We start from the raw sequence: 17,282 nt of genomic DNA, 5'->3' as shown, positions 1-17,282 counted from the left end.
AAAGTTGTCTTCACAGAGTAAAATAAAGATGGTATCAAATGCATCACCAATGTCACTGCTCGCGTCACTTCCAAAAATCATTTAGGAAGCTGAGTAAAGCCAAAGCAGAAGTTAAAGGGAGGAGAAGACCTCTCTCTCAATGCCCAGACTTAAGGACCACTCCTTCCAGACTCCAGTCCTAGTGCATTTGATTACAATCATGCCCAGTTTCAGTCAAGAACAGTAATGAACCACATTTGCTTTAGCATTTTCGTCATGTTGTATTTACACATGTCAATATATGCATTTTATACAATTTTTAACATTTGATGTGGTCATACAGTAAGGCTAGATTTTGTCTTAACTTGTAGGGAGTATGTCCATGATACATGTATAGCTAATTAGAGCACTAGCACTGTAATAGCAGTTAAATAAACAATAATACAATTAATATATTAACTAGCAAATGTAGTCCATATGCTATATGGAAAATGGCTCTACCTAGACATAGCCAAAGTACATCAACAAAACTGACAATGTAGGGTAGAAAATTAGTTTCAAGAAAAGCTTCAACAAAATCACTATATTAATTTAGAAAAAGGGTGTTGGGAGTTTAATCTAAATAGACATAGAGAAGCTTTACATGTATAACACCAGATAACATATATTTCCAGATCTCAGACCTCTTCCATGAAGGCAATCTTCAGTGTGTAGGGTTTGCCTAAGAACAAGATTTGTAATTGCAGGTGAGGAACCTGACCAGTTAATAACTGGAAGACACAGGAAGAGAATACTTTCATATGTAGTCTAGTCTAAAAAAATAAATAGATATAAAGGTTGCTTCTTTTCCCTGAAAAGGTGTCATTTATAGTCAAGTTATGGAAATAATCCACATGTCCCCCGCACTGTTTTCTCCTCTGAACTGAGCTGGTGCTAAAGGGCAATTTCAAGGTAACTAGCAAACCTTATGGGATTTCATTCCTTCCTCAGCAGTCCTCAAAAATCAGGAAATTACAGCCATATATGACCTGACCAGCAACCAAAGGGAAGTCTCAAGGAGGCTTGGGTAGACTGTCCTAGAAGTCAACAGTGCAGTAGGTTGATGTTTGTTTTTAAAATGGACTTGGTTTTGAGTATAGCTTCCTGCTATACAGCAATATTGGAAAGTGAACTCCTAGAGTCAAATATCTCCAAGCAAAATTAAACTATCACCTCATGCACAGCTTCTCTAACTGCAAGCCATGACTGTCAGCCAAAGGAGGCTGCAAAAAGACAGAAAATACTGGGCAGCCTATTTATTTTTTTGTGTGAGAGATGGAAGGTAAGAAATATTTGGGAAGATAATAAAGAGCTGTTCTTTTCCATATAAAAGGTTTTGAAATAATTTGAAGAATACCTATGATATAAACATACAAAAATGTGAGCTCTTTTAAGCTTGAAAATCCTGTAAGTTTCAGCATCAGCCCATATTAGTAAAATTTATCTCTTCCTCAATCTGTACTTTCTCAATGCATAAAATAGTACCAGCCCTATTAAATTAATATTTATGACAAACTCAAGGAACCAGAAGAAAATCGGTACTTGCTAAGGCACAAATGCAATATATAAGTCTCACATAGTTGCATTGCCCATGTTTCTCAAAAATGAACCTCAGCTTGGAGGAGTGATATGTTTCCAGGAAACACAAAAGGCAAACGTGCTGTGCCATGTTGGGAAGAAAAGTGAGAATGCAATCAGTGCAATTTATGGTTTTATATTGCATCTGAAGTGTTCTCATATTCATTGTTTTTGGTGTGTTGTGGCACACAGCATTTTAGTAGATATTTTTCCTTTTTTTTTTTCAGAGTAGTTACAACCTACAATGTCTGTCCCAAAATACTTTGGAGATGGCAAAAGGGGGCCTTTCTTCACAGTCTCAGTTCAAATTACAAGGTATTAGCTGAAGATGCTGACAGACTTTGGTTTGCACTAACAGATGTGCTCTGAACAGCAGCAGCAATTTCAAGGTGGCTGTACAGTCCTCTCTTTTATGCCAGTAAGGGCCATGGAGACTGACAATGGACAATGACTCCCAGCAAGACTATGCAAAGCCCATCATCATGATCTGCTCTACAACAAATACCCATCACTTATTAAAAGAATAAAAATACAAGACTTAAGAAAGGAGGAGATAAAGAATCATCAAACCTAGAAACTTCCACAGAAATGTTCACTAAGCTTCTTAATTTTTTTATCAAGTAGAGAGTCAACAGATACCACTTCAGATGTCCAAAAAGGCTAAAGAAAGGGAAAAAAAACAAACCCAAACCAAAACCAACACACACACAAAAACCAGCCCTTCCCACAAGTGTGATTTTTTTGGGACCCACATCAGTGATTTGGCTTTCAAAACACACAGCAAATCCCTCAAAGGTAAAATTAATGATTGTACAGCACTTCTAATGTCATGGATACCATTTTGATACTTCTGCTGGGAGAAACTTGGTCTGCCAGAAGGCTGTACTGGGACAATAACAAGAGGAATACTTTTCTGAAGACATCTCAGGAAGCTGTCAAAGAAGCCTAGCACTCCGGGAGAAGTAATACTTGTAATCTGCGTGGTTAGTGTTGACTCAGAATATTGGTAGGAAGAGAAGCTTCATCAAACATACAAAAGGCTGCACTGAATGTTTCACAGCTGAACTGCTTTATATACCAAAGTACATTCTTGCTGCCAAAACTATATAAAACCATGGGCATTTTTTTTCCATGAGCTTCTACTGAAAAGAAAGCAATCTGCCTGCTAGAAATAATAGCAAAAATTTTCACCCTCTCCCTCTCGTGCTCTCACCCCCTAGGACAGCAGAGATGTTTTAAATACTGCATTTTGGGTAGCAACATTCCAAAGTTTTCAAATATTTCAAAGCAACAATCCCCTTTTGAAATACTTGGGGTTTTAATTACTATTTCTGCTAGAAGTATAGTAATTAACTTTTGCTTACCTACACTTAAATATGACATTCAGAAGGAGAAGTCTGGGAAAGCATACGTTCATGATGAAGGGAATCACCAGACATGACAATTTGGTAAACTCATACTTTTCTCTTCCTATACAAAACTGCAGAAGATCACAAGCATGCTTAGCATGAAATCCCACTGTGGTATTAAATATCCATCATATTCAAAACCCAGCATAACTGCATACAGAGCTGCGTATAAAAATCTTACTGCAACTACACACCTACCATTACAGTAGCAAATCACATCTGCAGACTTTAAAATAGAAATTTCATAATGAGCTATGGAAATACACTGCAATTCACAAAGTGAAAGTGCTAAACATCAATCCAACAAGAAGAAGTCAACATTTTTCAAAATATAATTTTGAAAAAAAGATTAGCAGATTACTGATAATCTTAAACGTTTAAACAAACTCATTCACACAGTCAAAACTTGCTCTTTAGTGGTTAAACTACTGCAGGAATTTTGGCAGATAGTCTTTTTACAAATTAAGTATTGTTTTACACGTCCCAAATGTGTTAGTCATAAACATTAGCAGAGGAATACAAATCACAACTTTTTAATAACCCTGCAGTAATTCTGAACTTGTTCATCTGAACTTATTTAGCATGTTTCTGCTTCATGACTGGATAAAGCAGACTGCAGGATTTTGTGCAGTGCCAGGTCTTGGCTCCATCAGTTGCTCATTAAACAAAATCTGGAATTTAGCATTGGATTGAATGCACATGGGAACTCATGTGAAGCTGCTCATATATCATTGATAGCTCCGTTGCTAACACAGAGTTTATCCAAGACCGTACATTTTTCAATGACTTGAACAAAGCTGTTCGCCATCCTCGGTTTTTGACGTCAGTAGACAACTACCCACTAACAGTATCTGTCACTACAAAATGCTTGGAATTTCCTCACTTATAAAAGCTGGAAAGTTTCAAGTACAGACCTTTCATTAAAAAAAACCCAAACCAATAACCATAGACATTATTAGATTTTCAGGATGAGAATATTGTGTGATTATTAGGATAGGGCATTTTTGTTCTCACTGAATATTTCTATCGGCAACTAAAGAATTCCAATGTAAACAGCATCACGGGCTGTAAGGAATGGATGTTTAAAAACATAATTTTCCTCTTCTGGTCCTAAGAACCTGGACACTGCAATCATTCCAGTAGGATCAATGTTGGACATTGTCTAGTATTTAACAAAAATGTAGAAACCCACTCTCCTAGCATAAACCAGGCTATTTACATTTACTGCCTCTTTTCTACATCACCTTTATTCTTATAAGTGAAACAGCCTATACCGAAGAAAGTCTTCCTGGTGGAGGCTCCCTCCAGTGCACAGAATTACCTCTGGAGAACAACCCATATGCTCCTCCTAGGAGAGCTCTGTGCAGGCTGCCTGGGTGGGTCCCGCTGCTTGCCTGAGCCAGGAGTGTAACGACTGACTGCATGTACCCAATTCAGATATCCATCTGGACAGAGAGACGTATTTTACCCCTCCTGAAGGTTTTTGTGCCAACAACAATGCATTTCAGTCTTGATCCAAAAAACAAGCTGCTGCATTGCAAACACACCACTCACTTCTGATCCCTCTAATTTAACTGAAAGCAAACAAACTTATCTTGAAAATCCAGCATTTCATTGGTACAATACCGTGGAAAGACCCCTTTTTCAGTATGTCAAGATACCATCAGCTGTTAGGCCAGAGAGACAGACATGTTTAAAAATCCAGTTTTAATCTACAGAACCCTGGATCTACTATCTTAAGGTTCGCATCTTCCCCAAACAAAGTTTCCATTCTTTTCTCCGTGGAAAATTCCTTTCACAGAGAGCAGTCCTTTCAATTTTTTTTAGAGTACTAATATTTTATGCATGACATACATACAACATATCTAGCTATAAAAATAAACAAGTATATCTCACTGTAAAAGTGTAATCATGTTACTATGTTTATTAGATATTGTCCACATCTGAAATACCAGGTGTACATTGCTTCAGGTTGTTGTGGCAAATCACAGAAATGGCATATTTTTTCTCCTCTCAAAATCAAAGCTTTGTAATTCTGTCATTTTTTTCAATTATGTCATCTACTTATGAAGGAACATAATTATTCATAGATTTGATTACTAAGAAATTGTGTAATTTTGATTTTCTAAACACAAGGTGAAGAAACACAAATAATACTAATAACTTCATCTTTTTAGTTCTAGAGAAGTAAAATAGGATATACCTACAAATACAACTCTCTGATATGCTCTACAGATACAACTTTCTACTTAAGGGGATAGACAAAAAAAAAAAAAAATTTTAAAAGAGAAAATCCTAAGGACTACTCTGTCAAAAGGGATAAATCAACAGAAGTATTGAAGAAATTATATTAAAAGTTTGTTAGAGACAACTTGTAGTTCACAAAAAGTATACCTATTCCTGTTCTCAAAGGACAATTCAGCTTTTTTTAAAGTGATTGCACTAGGAAAGGTATACTCTAACAACAACAACAAAATATAAACACAAGAAACCTGTGGCTGCCTCAGCTTCTAAAAGGAGTTTCAATTTTCACAATTGCCTGATCTCTGAGAAGCAATTTCAAGCAGATGATATAATCTGATCTTTGGCTCCCAGGCCATTCCCATATGTACTTTAGAAATAGTGCCCACACTGGCTTTACAGCTCTGAAGTTTTGTAGAATTTTATCTTCTGAGTGAGCCTAGTCCCTCTTATCAGAGTTCTCCCACTCTGCTATTGTAACATCTTCAAAGAAAGAATGTAAAGGCATAGCTAAAATCTTTCTGATGGGAGAGATCTGACCGCTGAGCTCTTCCCCCATCTTGTTTCCATCCGTTTGAATATTTACACATGTATTTTTGTGTGTGTGTGTGTGTGTGTGTGTGTGTGTGTGTGTGTATATATAAAAATGCTTAGATTTCATCAAAGGAAGATGGTGAACATAGATCAGTTTTGTCCAGTTGATCAATCAAGCATTCAAAAAAGCTGCCTCTCTGGGGAGTAATTAGAGAAACTGAAATTATGCAAAACATGTTCCATATGTGTCTTTAATTTGTATTAGTATTTTACCTTTATGGAATGAGAAAATTGTAAAGGATACAGATGCTTTCCTTACTACAGAACAGCAGCAGATTGTTTCTGCATTTCATTAATAACTGAAGTCCACGATCCTACTTTCACATGATCTTCTGATAGGGAGGTATTCAGTAATAGTGGTCTTAAATGCTTCCCTTGACTGGGGAGAGCAACAGTGATATAAAGTCTCTATCTTCATCAAATGGGAGGCAAACCCTCTTTAATGTGTCACACTAGATCAAAACACCTATTTCATGTTAGCACCCTGCGTGGGTACCATTATTAGTCATAAAGACTGTTTAAGACCATGCAAAGTAAGATGGTGTATTAAGTAAGACAATGCAAAAATCACAGTAACATATCCATTTATCAGAAGTTCTGTTCTTGACACATCAAAACAGCCTATGGCATATCCAGGGTAATTCTGAAGTCTAGAAAGCTAGATTGTTTCCTCAACATAAATTTGCAGAGAGCTTGCTTGCCTGTTTCTAGAGCAACTTCCATCATTGGACCACCTTAAAGGACTTGAGATAGAAGTTTTCATCACTACATCAGCTGATTTGCAGCAATGTTTTATATGAGCTCTGCTGGGCAGTACATAATGCAAAATCTTCTAAACTACTTTCATTGTGAAGAGACCAAATCTAGTGTAATATAAGGAAAAGCAAGAAGTCCACATTAAACACTTTCACCAGGCACTGGAACACTTTCAAAGCTGAGTAATTATGATTCCCCATGGTTTCATAGGTTAAGAGAAACTAAAGAACAGCTTTGAAGTTGCTTGTTGATGTCACAGAATTAAGCATTTTATATACTTACCATATTGAGTTCCTAAAATAAACTCTTTTTTTTTAAAAAAAAAAAAAAAGCAGCACAGAGAAGTTGCACAGGGAACAGCAGCTATTCAGCCAAGGATCCTGTCTTCTGCACTGCATAACAGGCAATGTTTACAAGCAATGTAAGAACAACACAAAGCGGTTCTGTTCCCTTCATACCATCCCTGCCCTCCAGTTATCAGCAGCACGTGAAGCTCCTAAACTAAAGGTTTCATACCAGACCATCACATTTGATAGGTATAGATCAATCTCTAAGCCTGTCCAAATCAAATGTGATCTATGGTTTACATTGCTAAGAACTGTATTATTATCATAGAATCACAGAATCATTACAGTTGGAAAAGATCTTTAAGATCATAGAGTCCAAACACTAACCTAACATGGCCAAGTCCATCATTAAACTAAACCATATCCCTCAGCACATCACCTATGTGTCTTTTAAATATCTCCAGGGATGGTGACTCCACCACCTCCCTAAGCAGTCTGTTCCAATGCTTAATAACCTCTCAGTGAAAAAGTTCTTCCTAATCTCCAGTCTCAACATATTTCAAGTGGTTTAACTTCAGAAATAGATGAAAATCATTTCAAAGTTGTTAAATTTAATGGCAAGAAAAATAACTCTAACAATATCTATGAGGAGGAGGAAAGAGTATCTGAAGAAAAATGTCTATCCTCAAGCTCTGTTATCAGCAGAAAAATGACCTGAAGCCTCTAAAAATATCAACTCTTATCACATTACGTTAGGCATGGTAAATTATTTCTAAACAAATGAAACAAACAAAAAAACCCCAGGTAGCCTGAAGTCATAAAAGCACCACCAGTGGAACCAGGAAGCTTTTGTTCCTATCTCTCATGTCTTTGCAATATGAAGCAGTCTTCAGTTTTTGCTGGATATGTATTTCTGCAAAGTGAATAAAGACTTGGTAATTGATTTAATTACGCTCAGTAATAAGGTTTTCCTTTTCCATCTGTTAAAAATACGTAATGATTCAGATTTAGCTTGTAAAAATTACAAGGTATTAATTTAAAATTTTAATCCAAGAAATTTCTCAGGTACTGCAAAGACAACCAAAGGCAAGCCTAGGCAGGTAGGGACAGCCAGGGCTGATTTCTTTTGCCTGTTCCCAGCTGGTCAGACATAAACCAGCTCCAGTCCAAAACATGCAACTGCTTTCATGTGATATGATTGAGTTAATAGGCTTTATTTAGATACAACACTGCAATAATACTTCTATATAGTCTCAGGATCAGAGCAGGCTCCCAAATAGACCTCTCAGAAGCCAGGCAGCTGAGCTCCTTCCTCCACTAAACCCACTGGTTTGAAAATGTTCATCAATCTGTTGGTGTGGCTTTCCCTATAGCAATTGGCAATTCTCACATGAAATCCCTCTCATTCAAGACTGTAAACATATACCTTAAGACACTAGACCTGAAGAAATCTGTATCTGGTTATAAAAAAGTCAGAGTTCAGTCCTGCAAATTCTTACTCTGACACAAAGCTCCTCTGAAAGTCAGTGGGATCACTCTGATGAACAATATCCAGGTTGATAAGAGTCTTATAATCATATTCTTGTCAGTATTTTATTTTTTTAATTAAATTGCTTGTGTTCTAGTGCTGAAGTTTCATGGGATTCTGTATGCAAAGAAATACCAGCAAATATATCAAAAAATATCTAAATACTGCTTCTCAAAGTATTTATGCAAATCTACTGCCAGAAACGTTTCATGTACCAAGCTGTGCACTGAGTTCATAACACATATAAATACAGTTACAAAAGCAAAGTCTAATTTTAAAAAGGCTCAAAAAATGATATATTCAAATTTTGCTCAGGAATAGTCACCTACAAAAGCCAGCAGCCCGTGTGTCTGCATCTTAGCAACTCACTCAGCTTCCTGGTCTGAAAGTAAAATGCAAAGTCAGAACGTAATTCTGGAGTGTTATTTTAAAGACACCAAGACACTCTGCTCTCAGGATGTTACTTTATAGCAGCATTTCATGCCATTCTGCCTTACCATACAAGTATCTCAAAACATAGAACAACAATGCACATCATGTCCCAAATACACACAGGTCATTCAAGGATTGTCTCCACTTGTATCTTTTTCCTTTTTTGTTCCCTTTTGCTTCTAACTGGTGATGTCAGTAAGATATATAAATATCTTTATTTCACTATGTCAAGGTTAGATTTAGTTAATTCCTTTTTACACTAATCACATATTTGAATCAACAAGACCACATTTTAACACAAACAGCGTTTGGAATTAATGACAAAAGTACAAATTCAGTGCAGAATAAGAGAAGCTACATTTCAGCATTCGGAGCTCTCAAGTAAGAGTTTAATAGAATAGAAACTTGGAAATGTGATAGAGGAAACTTACATCAAGTGTACAAGTCCAATTTCCAATTATTGTAAAGTGCCAAATAATAATCTAAACCAAAAACATCCTTTGTCCTCCCCCCTCACTGCCTCCAGTAGGTTAAGAGTATCTAGTCCAACTTCTTTTGACTTCTGGTTGAGTAAACAAAGAGATGATTGAAATGAAGGAAATTTTAAAATGACAGAAAGTAGGACTAGAGAAGAGATATAATGGACTTTTGCCATCATAGACTAATGTCTTTATGAAGTGCCTTGAGAGTCACATAGGTAAGGAGAGTAACTTTGACAAGGCAGATATATCCCCTGCCCAAACATTGTGGTTTTTTGAAATAACCTTTTGCTTACATGAAAAATGCACTCTACTAAAATTAAAAACAAAACCAAATTAAAATGTTTTTTCTGGGAAGACAGACAGCTATGAAGTTTTCTCAAGAAAGCTGAGTTTACATATATATAGGAATGAATTCTATGTTAGAATTTAAACAAATGAGAAAACTACACTAGTGCAGTTACAGATGCTTGTAGTCTAGAAAGGACCATAACAGCACAGAATTACATCTTCCCAAAGCAGACACGGAACAAGCTGGAACACTCTGGGACTTACACATGCTAAGCATACTCACAGTCACCATACAGGAAAAGGAAAAAAAAAAGGGGGGGAAAAAAAGTTTAATCATACCCTAATTAAAAGTTTTATTGGTACAAAAATCTTTGTGTAGGTTAAGGTCTCTACAGAAAGATACAGCAGCATAAATGCAATGCCTCATGGTTTAAAAACAACATAGAATAACCTGAAGAGAAAAACAGAAAAAAAAAGGAAGTTTGTATGAGCGAGAAAGAAGGGGAGGGGAAAAACAAATATAAAGCATGAAAAAAAGCTTATTGAGGGAAAAGGTAAACTAGAATAAACACTAGTACCTTAGGAGTGGGAGGAAGGAAAAAAGAAAACCATTTAAAAAAAAATTAAAAATACTTAAATAAAGACTTATTTTACATCAGACTAAGACTTAATTAATATTCAACTGTATTTCCCTTAGCTAGCAATCTATTTATATCTAAACTATCAATAGCTGTATCTGTAGCCACTATAAACCACAGATTAAATATCTTTCCTTAATTTTTTAATTCCCTCCAAAAAAAAGTTGAATGGCATTTTAGAAGCAAAAAATTACAAACTGAGGAACTCAAAAAGATTTGCAGGTATTAAAACAGATATGGACCTTTGCAAACAAGGAAAAAGTATTTTGCAGAAGGATTTGGTCAAACACCAGAGGCAGGATTCTACTGCAGCTAGAGGGTAAAACTCAGGTAATGAATGCTGAAATACATAAGAAGAAAAATATTTCCTCTTTTGTAATTTAGGCGGGAAAGAGTGAAAAGAGAAGCAATATTCCTACTTCAAAGTTCTCTTGATATTTTATAAAGAGCAGATCGGCCAACCTATGGCCAGCAAAAAACAGCTGCTTTACTAAAAATCTCATCACTTTATGCTACCCTTTAAAGTCAAGAAAGTAATCCAATTCAGAAAAAATAACAAATGTAGACCAAACACCTTGAAGAACTCCAGAAACAGTTATGCTGAAGAGAGATTTAGGGAAATGAAGATGACGGCAGCAGCAGCAACGTAGAACTACCAAAAAGGTGTCTACCAATTCCTTAAGAATAGTGTCTCTCATTTCTTGGTTTTTATTTCCCCCCCTTTCTTAGTTATATGTTGTTTTTGCTATACAGTTAATACGGACTTTTCCACTGAAACATCATACCCACACTCACAGCAACAGATGAGCATTCCTGAACTGCTTTGCTACCAGAAACTATGCACTTTATTGGCCTTATCATTGATAAGACATTGCTCAGGCCTTTCTATCACTCTAAACATGAAAATATTAAGTGAAAACAAAACTGAAGCCCTAAGCAACACTACAGGCATTATGATATGCATTCAGTTGTTATCTGAGATATCTTTAAGGTGTCTGTCAAAGTCTCTCCAGCTGCCCGACAGATGACCGCAAGAGAGTCCTGCTCCCCCTCTACCCCCAAGGTCTTTCCTACAACAATGCACCCAGCATTCTACCAACACCACTTTGTTCTGCAGTGCTACAGCAAGAATGGTCAGTCCTCTCTACTCACCATGGAGGGTAGATGTGGATGACATCCTGTGGCCTGCTTTTCAGGTGAGCTGCCGTCTCTCTTGCAAAGAGGACTTTGAGTATCGGTTCTTCTGCATTGATGACAGCATCCTCAGACGAAAGTGTAGCAGGAGACTGTTCTAACTGCTGGCAGATGGCAACTTGTATTGTACACTCCTCAAACATCTCTAAGATCTTCACAATTAAGACATCAGATTTATCTGGAAAGTAAAATAAAATGAAAAGTAAAAATGCAAAGTCTAGATGAGGAGAAATAAATTCTGGCACTCTGAAAATGAGCATCCCTCTGCTTGACACAGATCTGCCTGACTGCAAAAAATCCACGTATGAGTAGAATACATTGCTCCATCAAGAGACTTATAGTAAGGTTTTCTGATAATTTTTGTTCTCTTTTCTTTATAGATACTATTAACTGTGGAGGGAAAAAAAAAAAGAGGCATACTTGCACTTCTTCCAAACACTAATGAAATCACAAACTCTTCACAAGAAGCCCTCTCCCACCATGTTTGAACTTTTTAATATTACAACTCATTTACTTTGTTCAGTCTGATTTTATTAGATTCTGTACAAAATAAATTTAAAACCGGAATAATTATACTATGTTAAAATTAAAGCTGTGTTTGTCCTCCTTGACTTTTCTCAAAGCAACAGTTGTGAGGGATCAATTCAGAAGATCGTACGTTAGGTACAAAACATCTAAAAGCTGATGATTTGCATTGAGAAATGACTATGGACAAAGAGGTACTGAGAGATGCCCTACCTAAAACTAATTATTGAAAAAAGGATCATCCGTTTCATCAGCAGGCAATCAGAATACAGAAGGCACTCTTGTTTTGAAGACACATGAACAGATATCAGCAGTCTCACAATTCAACTCTGAGCACTTTTGTCTACATTGAACAAGAAACAACTTTGCACTGGAAATGAAATGACTTCTAGCTCCCTTCGCAGCCTCCACAGGGCAACAGCTACTCAGACGACCCTGGGTCTGTACTGTAAGAGTATATAAGATTTAGTCTCTGTCTCACCTAACCCCACTCAGATTTGCACTCTGATCACTGCGGACAGAGCTGTCATCTACCTGCTGAATGCTACAAGCAGTTAGTAGGGAAGGATAGGGTGCCAGAGGACAGGGGCAGCAGAGCCCAAATTCTAGCCATTTTGATTCACAAGTTGCGTTGGGGGTAAAAAAACCCCACACTATCCCAAGAAAAACAGCTGATATAAATTATTGTCTTCCCACAGCAAAGAAGGAGGAGGGGAGGAACTGTGAACGTTGATACTGGAACTTAACAGCGGAGCTGTACTAGTTATTTGTTTGTTTATTTTAAGGCCCATTACACAATTGAGAATGCCTTTCCCTTGGAAAAGAAATAAAAATATTTTAGTTTCAGTTTATGAGAAACTTAAAAAAAAAAATAACCCAACACTCAAGAAACCCAAACCAAAGAAACCAGGTCCTAAAATATTTCAGGTTTATTAAATAAAGTTCAACTCTAAAAAATATGAAAAAAACTCCTGTCTCTGTTTCATATTCCACAGTCTTTATTACATTTTAGACTGAAGCTGAAATAAAGTAATTTTGAAATATAAACCTGAAATGTTCTCAGAATCACTTTTATGTGAACCAAATTTTCATCACATGTATCGTGATTCTGCAAAGTGTTCTGTTTCCCATGAACCAGTATTTTCCAGCAGGATAAAGAGTTCCACCAGAAAGTCCCCCATGTGAGGTATATAAGCCCCTTCTGTTCAAGCTATTACAGCTTGACCTCCTTTTGCAGATCTGAGAAGCAGGACTAGGAGAACCAATCCTTTCTGCCAAGGCCTTTGAGACTGGCTGATGAAAAGAGATGGTTGCCACCATGATTCCCTGAGAAGGTGAGGAGTAAAGCTGGAACACTGCAGTGCCACTCTAAATACTCACTGCACTGTATTAAAGGTCTGCTCATCTGCAAACGTCTGCTCAGTGTGAGAGCAGACTAGTTTTCTATGCCTAAAGGCAAGGACTTTAGAATATTCACACTTGAATTCTGTTTTGCCTGACTAGCTGCAGTTGTGGTCCTTTGTTAACTCCAAGTCATCTGGCACGCATAAACAAATTCTCCCAACCACAAAAATTCTCAGCCCTCAAAGTAACTGGGCATTTACCTCTCCCCTCTAAAAAATAAGTCACAAAAAAATTTCAGCTTCCATTTTGAGACTCATCAACAGTTTATTAAAACAAAAAGTATTAAGAGAGCTCATGACAGAGACGGTTCATCACTGCGAAACACATTTCTCACGTTCAGAATTCTATGACAATTCTTCCTGGTCAGTAGCATATATGTTACTCAGCTGATAAAGCAGGGTAGGACAATGAGTGACAGACAGCCTAGTAACATTTTTCTTTCAAATACCTCCAAGTATAAAACAGTTAAAAATACTAAGTAAATCAAGAACTATATCTATATGGAAGCTTCTAAAAGACATTGGAGGAAAAAGCCCTACCAGGGTACCAGAGTTTTTTGCAAGCCAGTCTTAAAGTTGGTGCTAACACTGGGAGCTGACACTAAATGAAGCTGAATGCTTCTACATTAATACCAGCACAATTTCAACAACTAGCAAAGTCTCACACTTGGCACACACACACATTCTACAGAACCACAATCTATTTGTTTATTTAGATGCACAGAGATAGTTTAATTACTCAGAAATTATTATTACTGCTGCTGATAGAATGCTCTCTCAAAAAACATGGTAAAGCAGTTTGGATTCCTGGCACGTGATGAAACACCAAAGTTCAGAACTTAGCTTCATTTTTAATTCATTTGGCTCTTGTACTGTTATGTCAATCAAAAATAAATCAAACATACGAGGCTCCCCATTGAATGGAGAACTTGTGGGTGAGGAGATGGGTTGGATCACTCCAGTTTCTACAGTTTCCAGAGAGGTTTACTTGTTTTTTTGTTTGTGTAAAGAGGTTACTTGGGGTTTTGCAATGTTCTCTTTCACCCTTGGACAATTCACAGAAGTTCTCGCTTGCTGAAGTCTTCATTCATTTCATTTCATTTGCAAAGCAGAATTACAGCCCAGAAAATTAAAATCTGCAGATGTAAGGGTTTCATGGACATGGAAATACCTAGTAATCTTAAACAAGGAACAATACCTTACAGTAATAGTTATTTTAAAAGGTACGAGCAATAACTGTGCTGTAAACCTGCCCATTCCTACATTGCATATTCCTTCTTTTCCAATTCTGCTATCTAGAGCACTCATGATTTTCTTTCTTCAGGACTAGCTTTTAACAAAATCAATGAGCAAATCCAGCTAACTGCAAAGCCACCAAAGCACACAAGCAGATATCAGTGAAAGGAAGGAAAAGTGGGGAGGTAGGGTGGGAAGGGACTGGGGGGGGATGGTTCTTTTCAGTGACAGCCCAACAGCCAGTTTCAAACACTACCCAGTTACTTCTTTTCCTTTATGGTGCCCAGGCTGGACTGTTCCTGAGAAGCTTCTTCAGGATGCAAGAAGGACAGGTAAGATGAAGTCACTGAAGAGAGATACTGGCTGTTCAAGGTGCATGCTCCACAGGCATAAGTGTACACACATTCTACAACTCTTAGCCAGACTCTGTTGCATCTTTTTTGAACCTCAGTGTCCACAATGGATAGACACACCACACTTGTTAATGAAAACATGGGTTGGGAGATATCTAGAGCTATCTTTCAACTACTGACTCCAGGTATAACACTATACAATGGAGAGACCCTGAGAAAGAGAGGAGTAAGAATTGCAGGTACCTATGGAATTCTCATTTAAAAACCCTTCATTTTAATTAATTGAAGGTAACCTCCCATTGAAAGACAAGTCCACATGCACAGTCACAGAGAGTGAGCATACAACTGCCTGGATACGTTTAGAAATCTTCCACTCAAGCAGCAATTTGAGGACTGCTTAATAAAGTTCATCTTTGGTGTCAGGTGCCTCTGAAACAGTGCAATGCTTGAGAGAGAGATAAAGATGGAAACCCAGATAGCTGCCTGATTAGTGTCAGCCATAGGTGCATCTCTCAGCAAAGCCCTGGGCACTCTGAATGCCTTCTGACAATTGGCTGGTATGGCTCAGTGCTTCTGGAATACAGCCTAGAATGGACAGCTGCCCCTTCCAGCACCTCTGCATAGCCCTCGCAGAGTCAGCTGGAAAGCCACAGAAAACATTCACTGACATAGGCTTAAGGATCACTTGAAAGATCTGTCTCCATGAATATAAACAGAGATCTTATTCATCCCAGGGGCATGAAGTATAAATTCAGTCCCTGATACACAAGGCTTGGGATGCCAGAGAGATAGAAAAGCACTGATAAATCTGCTTGACTGTGAATTTTGAAGAGGTATTTGGAATGTACAACACACCTTCTCTAAAGAGCACCATTTAAAAAAAGAGCACCATTTAAAAGAAGAGAAATTAGCCACCAGGGCCGTGATGCACCCTCATTTTTAACAGAATTTTCCATAAGAAGAAAAATCTTCACACTGACATGTATCAATATGCTGGCAAATAGTGATTCAAAGCATTGGTCACAGAAGGGCCCCAGTACAAGAAAAATCAGGTGCCAGTGATGAGCTGCGTTGGTTTCCACCTGAAACGATCATATCAGCAATTTGCAGAACACTGCTGTGGTGACACCCACTGGAAGGCAACAGACAGTAATCACTGCTAGATGGACCATGAAGTTAATTCCTTCAGGCCTCACAAGTGGTCCAGAATGAGTCAAGCCAGCAGGAGAGACTGATTGGTGGGAGGAACATGCTATTTAAATACGGAAGTATTTCTGGTGAAGCCTCCCTATAATTGACAAAGAACCTTTCACACTTCCCAGCCAAGAAATTCTGACAAAAGCCATCCAGAAGCCCTGCCATGATGAGCATCACGCCACCAGCACACACAGGAGCCATGTACACATTCAGGCTCCACAGAGGTAAATGAGAAATCCTGATCCAAACCTAGGCAAATGGGACATCAACCTCTGTTAGCAACCTACTGTTAGTAGAACCTTTGAAACTTTGACTTTGGCAACACTAATAATGGAAAAAACCTGTCAAAAACCTTGGGCATAGTTTCAAAGAAAGTCTGATGCTTCACTATTGTGTGATCAAAACAGGTCTATATATTGTATGCATGGGTTCAGAAAAACAACCAGTAACTTCTTGGTAGGAGAGAAAAAACTATTTACAACAACAAAGAACATAGACACTAGTTCCAGTTCAGAAAGTCACAGAGTCAGAAATCTTTGGGAGATTGCTTGGAGAGTACTCTGGGGAAGTATGAATTGTTAGTCCTGCTATAATTTTTCCTAGGCACTTTGGTAATTCTTGTCACTGCCAGAAACAGGATCCTAAGTAAGAAGCAGTTTAGGATTGATCACCAAGAAGATCTGCTCTTACGTCCATAATTACAATTGACCTCTGGGATGTCAGTCTCTCACTCCAATTTGCAACCCAGACAAGCTCAACTCATCCACAAAGATATTTCAAGTGTGTGAGAGATGAACAAACACATTTCACACCAAATGCAGCAGTTTCCCTGGTTATTTCCTTTAATTTCTGCTTAAAGTTTCAGTACATAGGGTGATGCAGCCCCTCAGTCATATACCATGCCATATACCATGACATCAAAACATGTTTTGACGCAGTACTTTGCAGATGTTCTGCATTACTCTGAATTCCAGGAGAGTTTGAAAACAAAAAAAATCTCCTGGTTCCTTTGGAGATCACAGACCCTGAGATCATGAACCTTTTGAAAACTTCAACAGAATTCTACAGTCTCTGGTTGAGTGAAGGCCTAATAAAGTGGAATCACAGCAGATGCATATATTTA

General features: G+C 37.6%; 1 protein-coding gene across 2 annotated transcripts in view; it reads right to left on the bottom strand.

The window, feature by feature from the left end:
- SPIDR (scaffold protein involved in DNA repair) overlaps nucleotides 1-17,282 on the bottom strand; it is a 202,150-nt gene that overhangs the window by 111,717 nt on the left and 73,151 nt on the right. For both annotated transcript variants that reach the window (XM_061995488.1, XM_061995487.1), the window contains exon 8: nucleotides 11,404-11,623. In XM_061995488.1, coding sequence (XP_061851472.1) covers nucleotides 11,404-11,623 — 220 coding nt within the window. The remainder of the gene's footprint in view (nucleotides 1-11,403; nucleotides 11,624-17,282) is intronic.

This window comes from Colius striatus, chromosome 4 (genome assembly GCF_028858725.1).
Source record: "Colius striatus isolate bColStr4 chromosome 4, bColStr4.1.hap1, whole genome shotgun sequence".
In the NCBI taxonomy this organism is placed as follows: Eukaryota; Metazoa; Chordata; class Aves; order Coliiformes; family Coliidae; genus Colius; species Colius striatus.
This window is presented reverse-complemented; position numbering and strand designations above follow the sequence as displayed.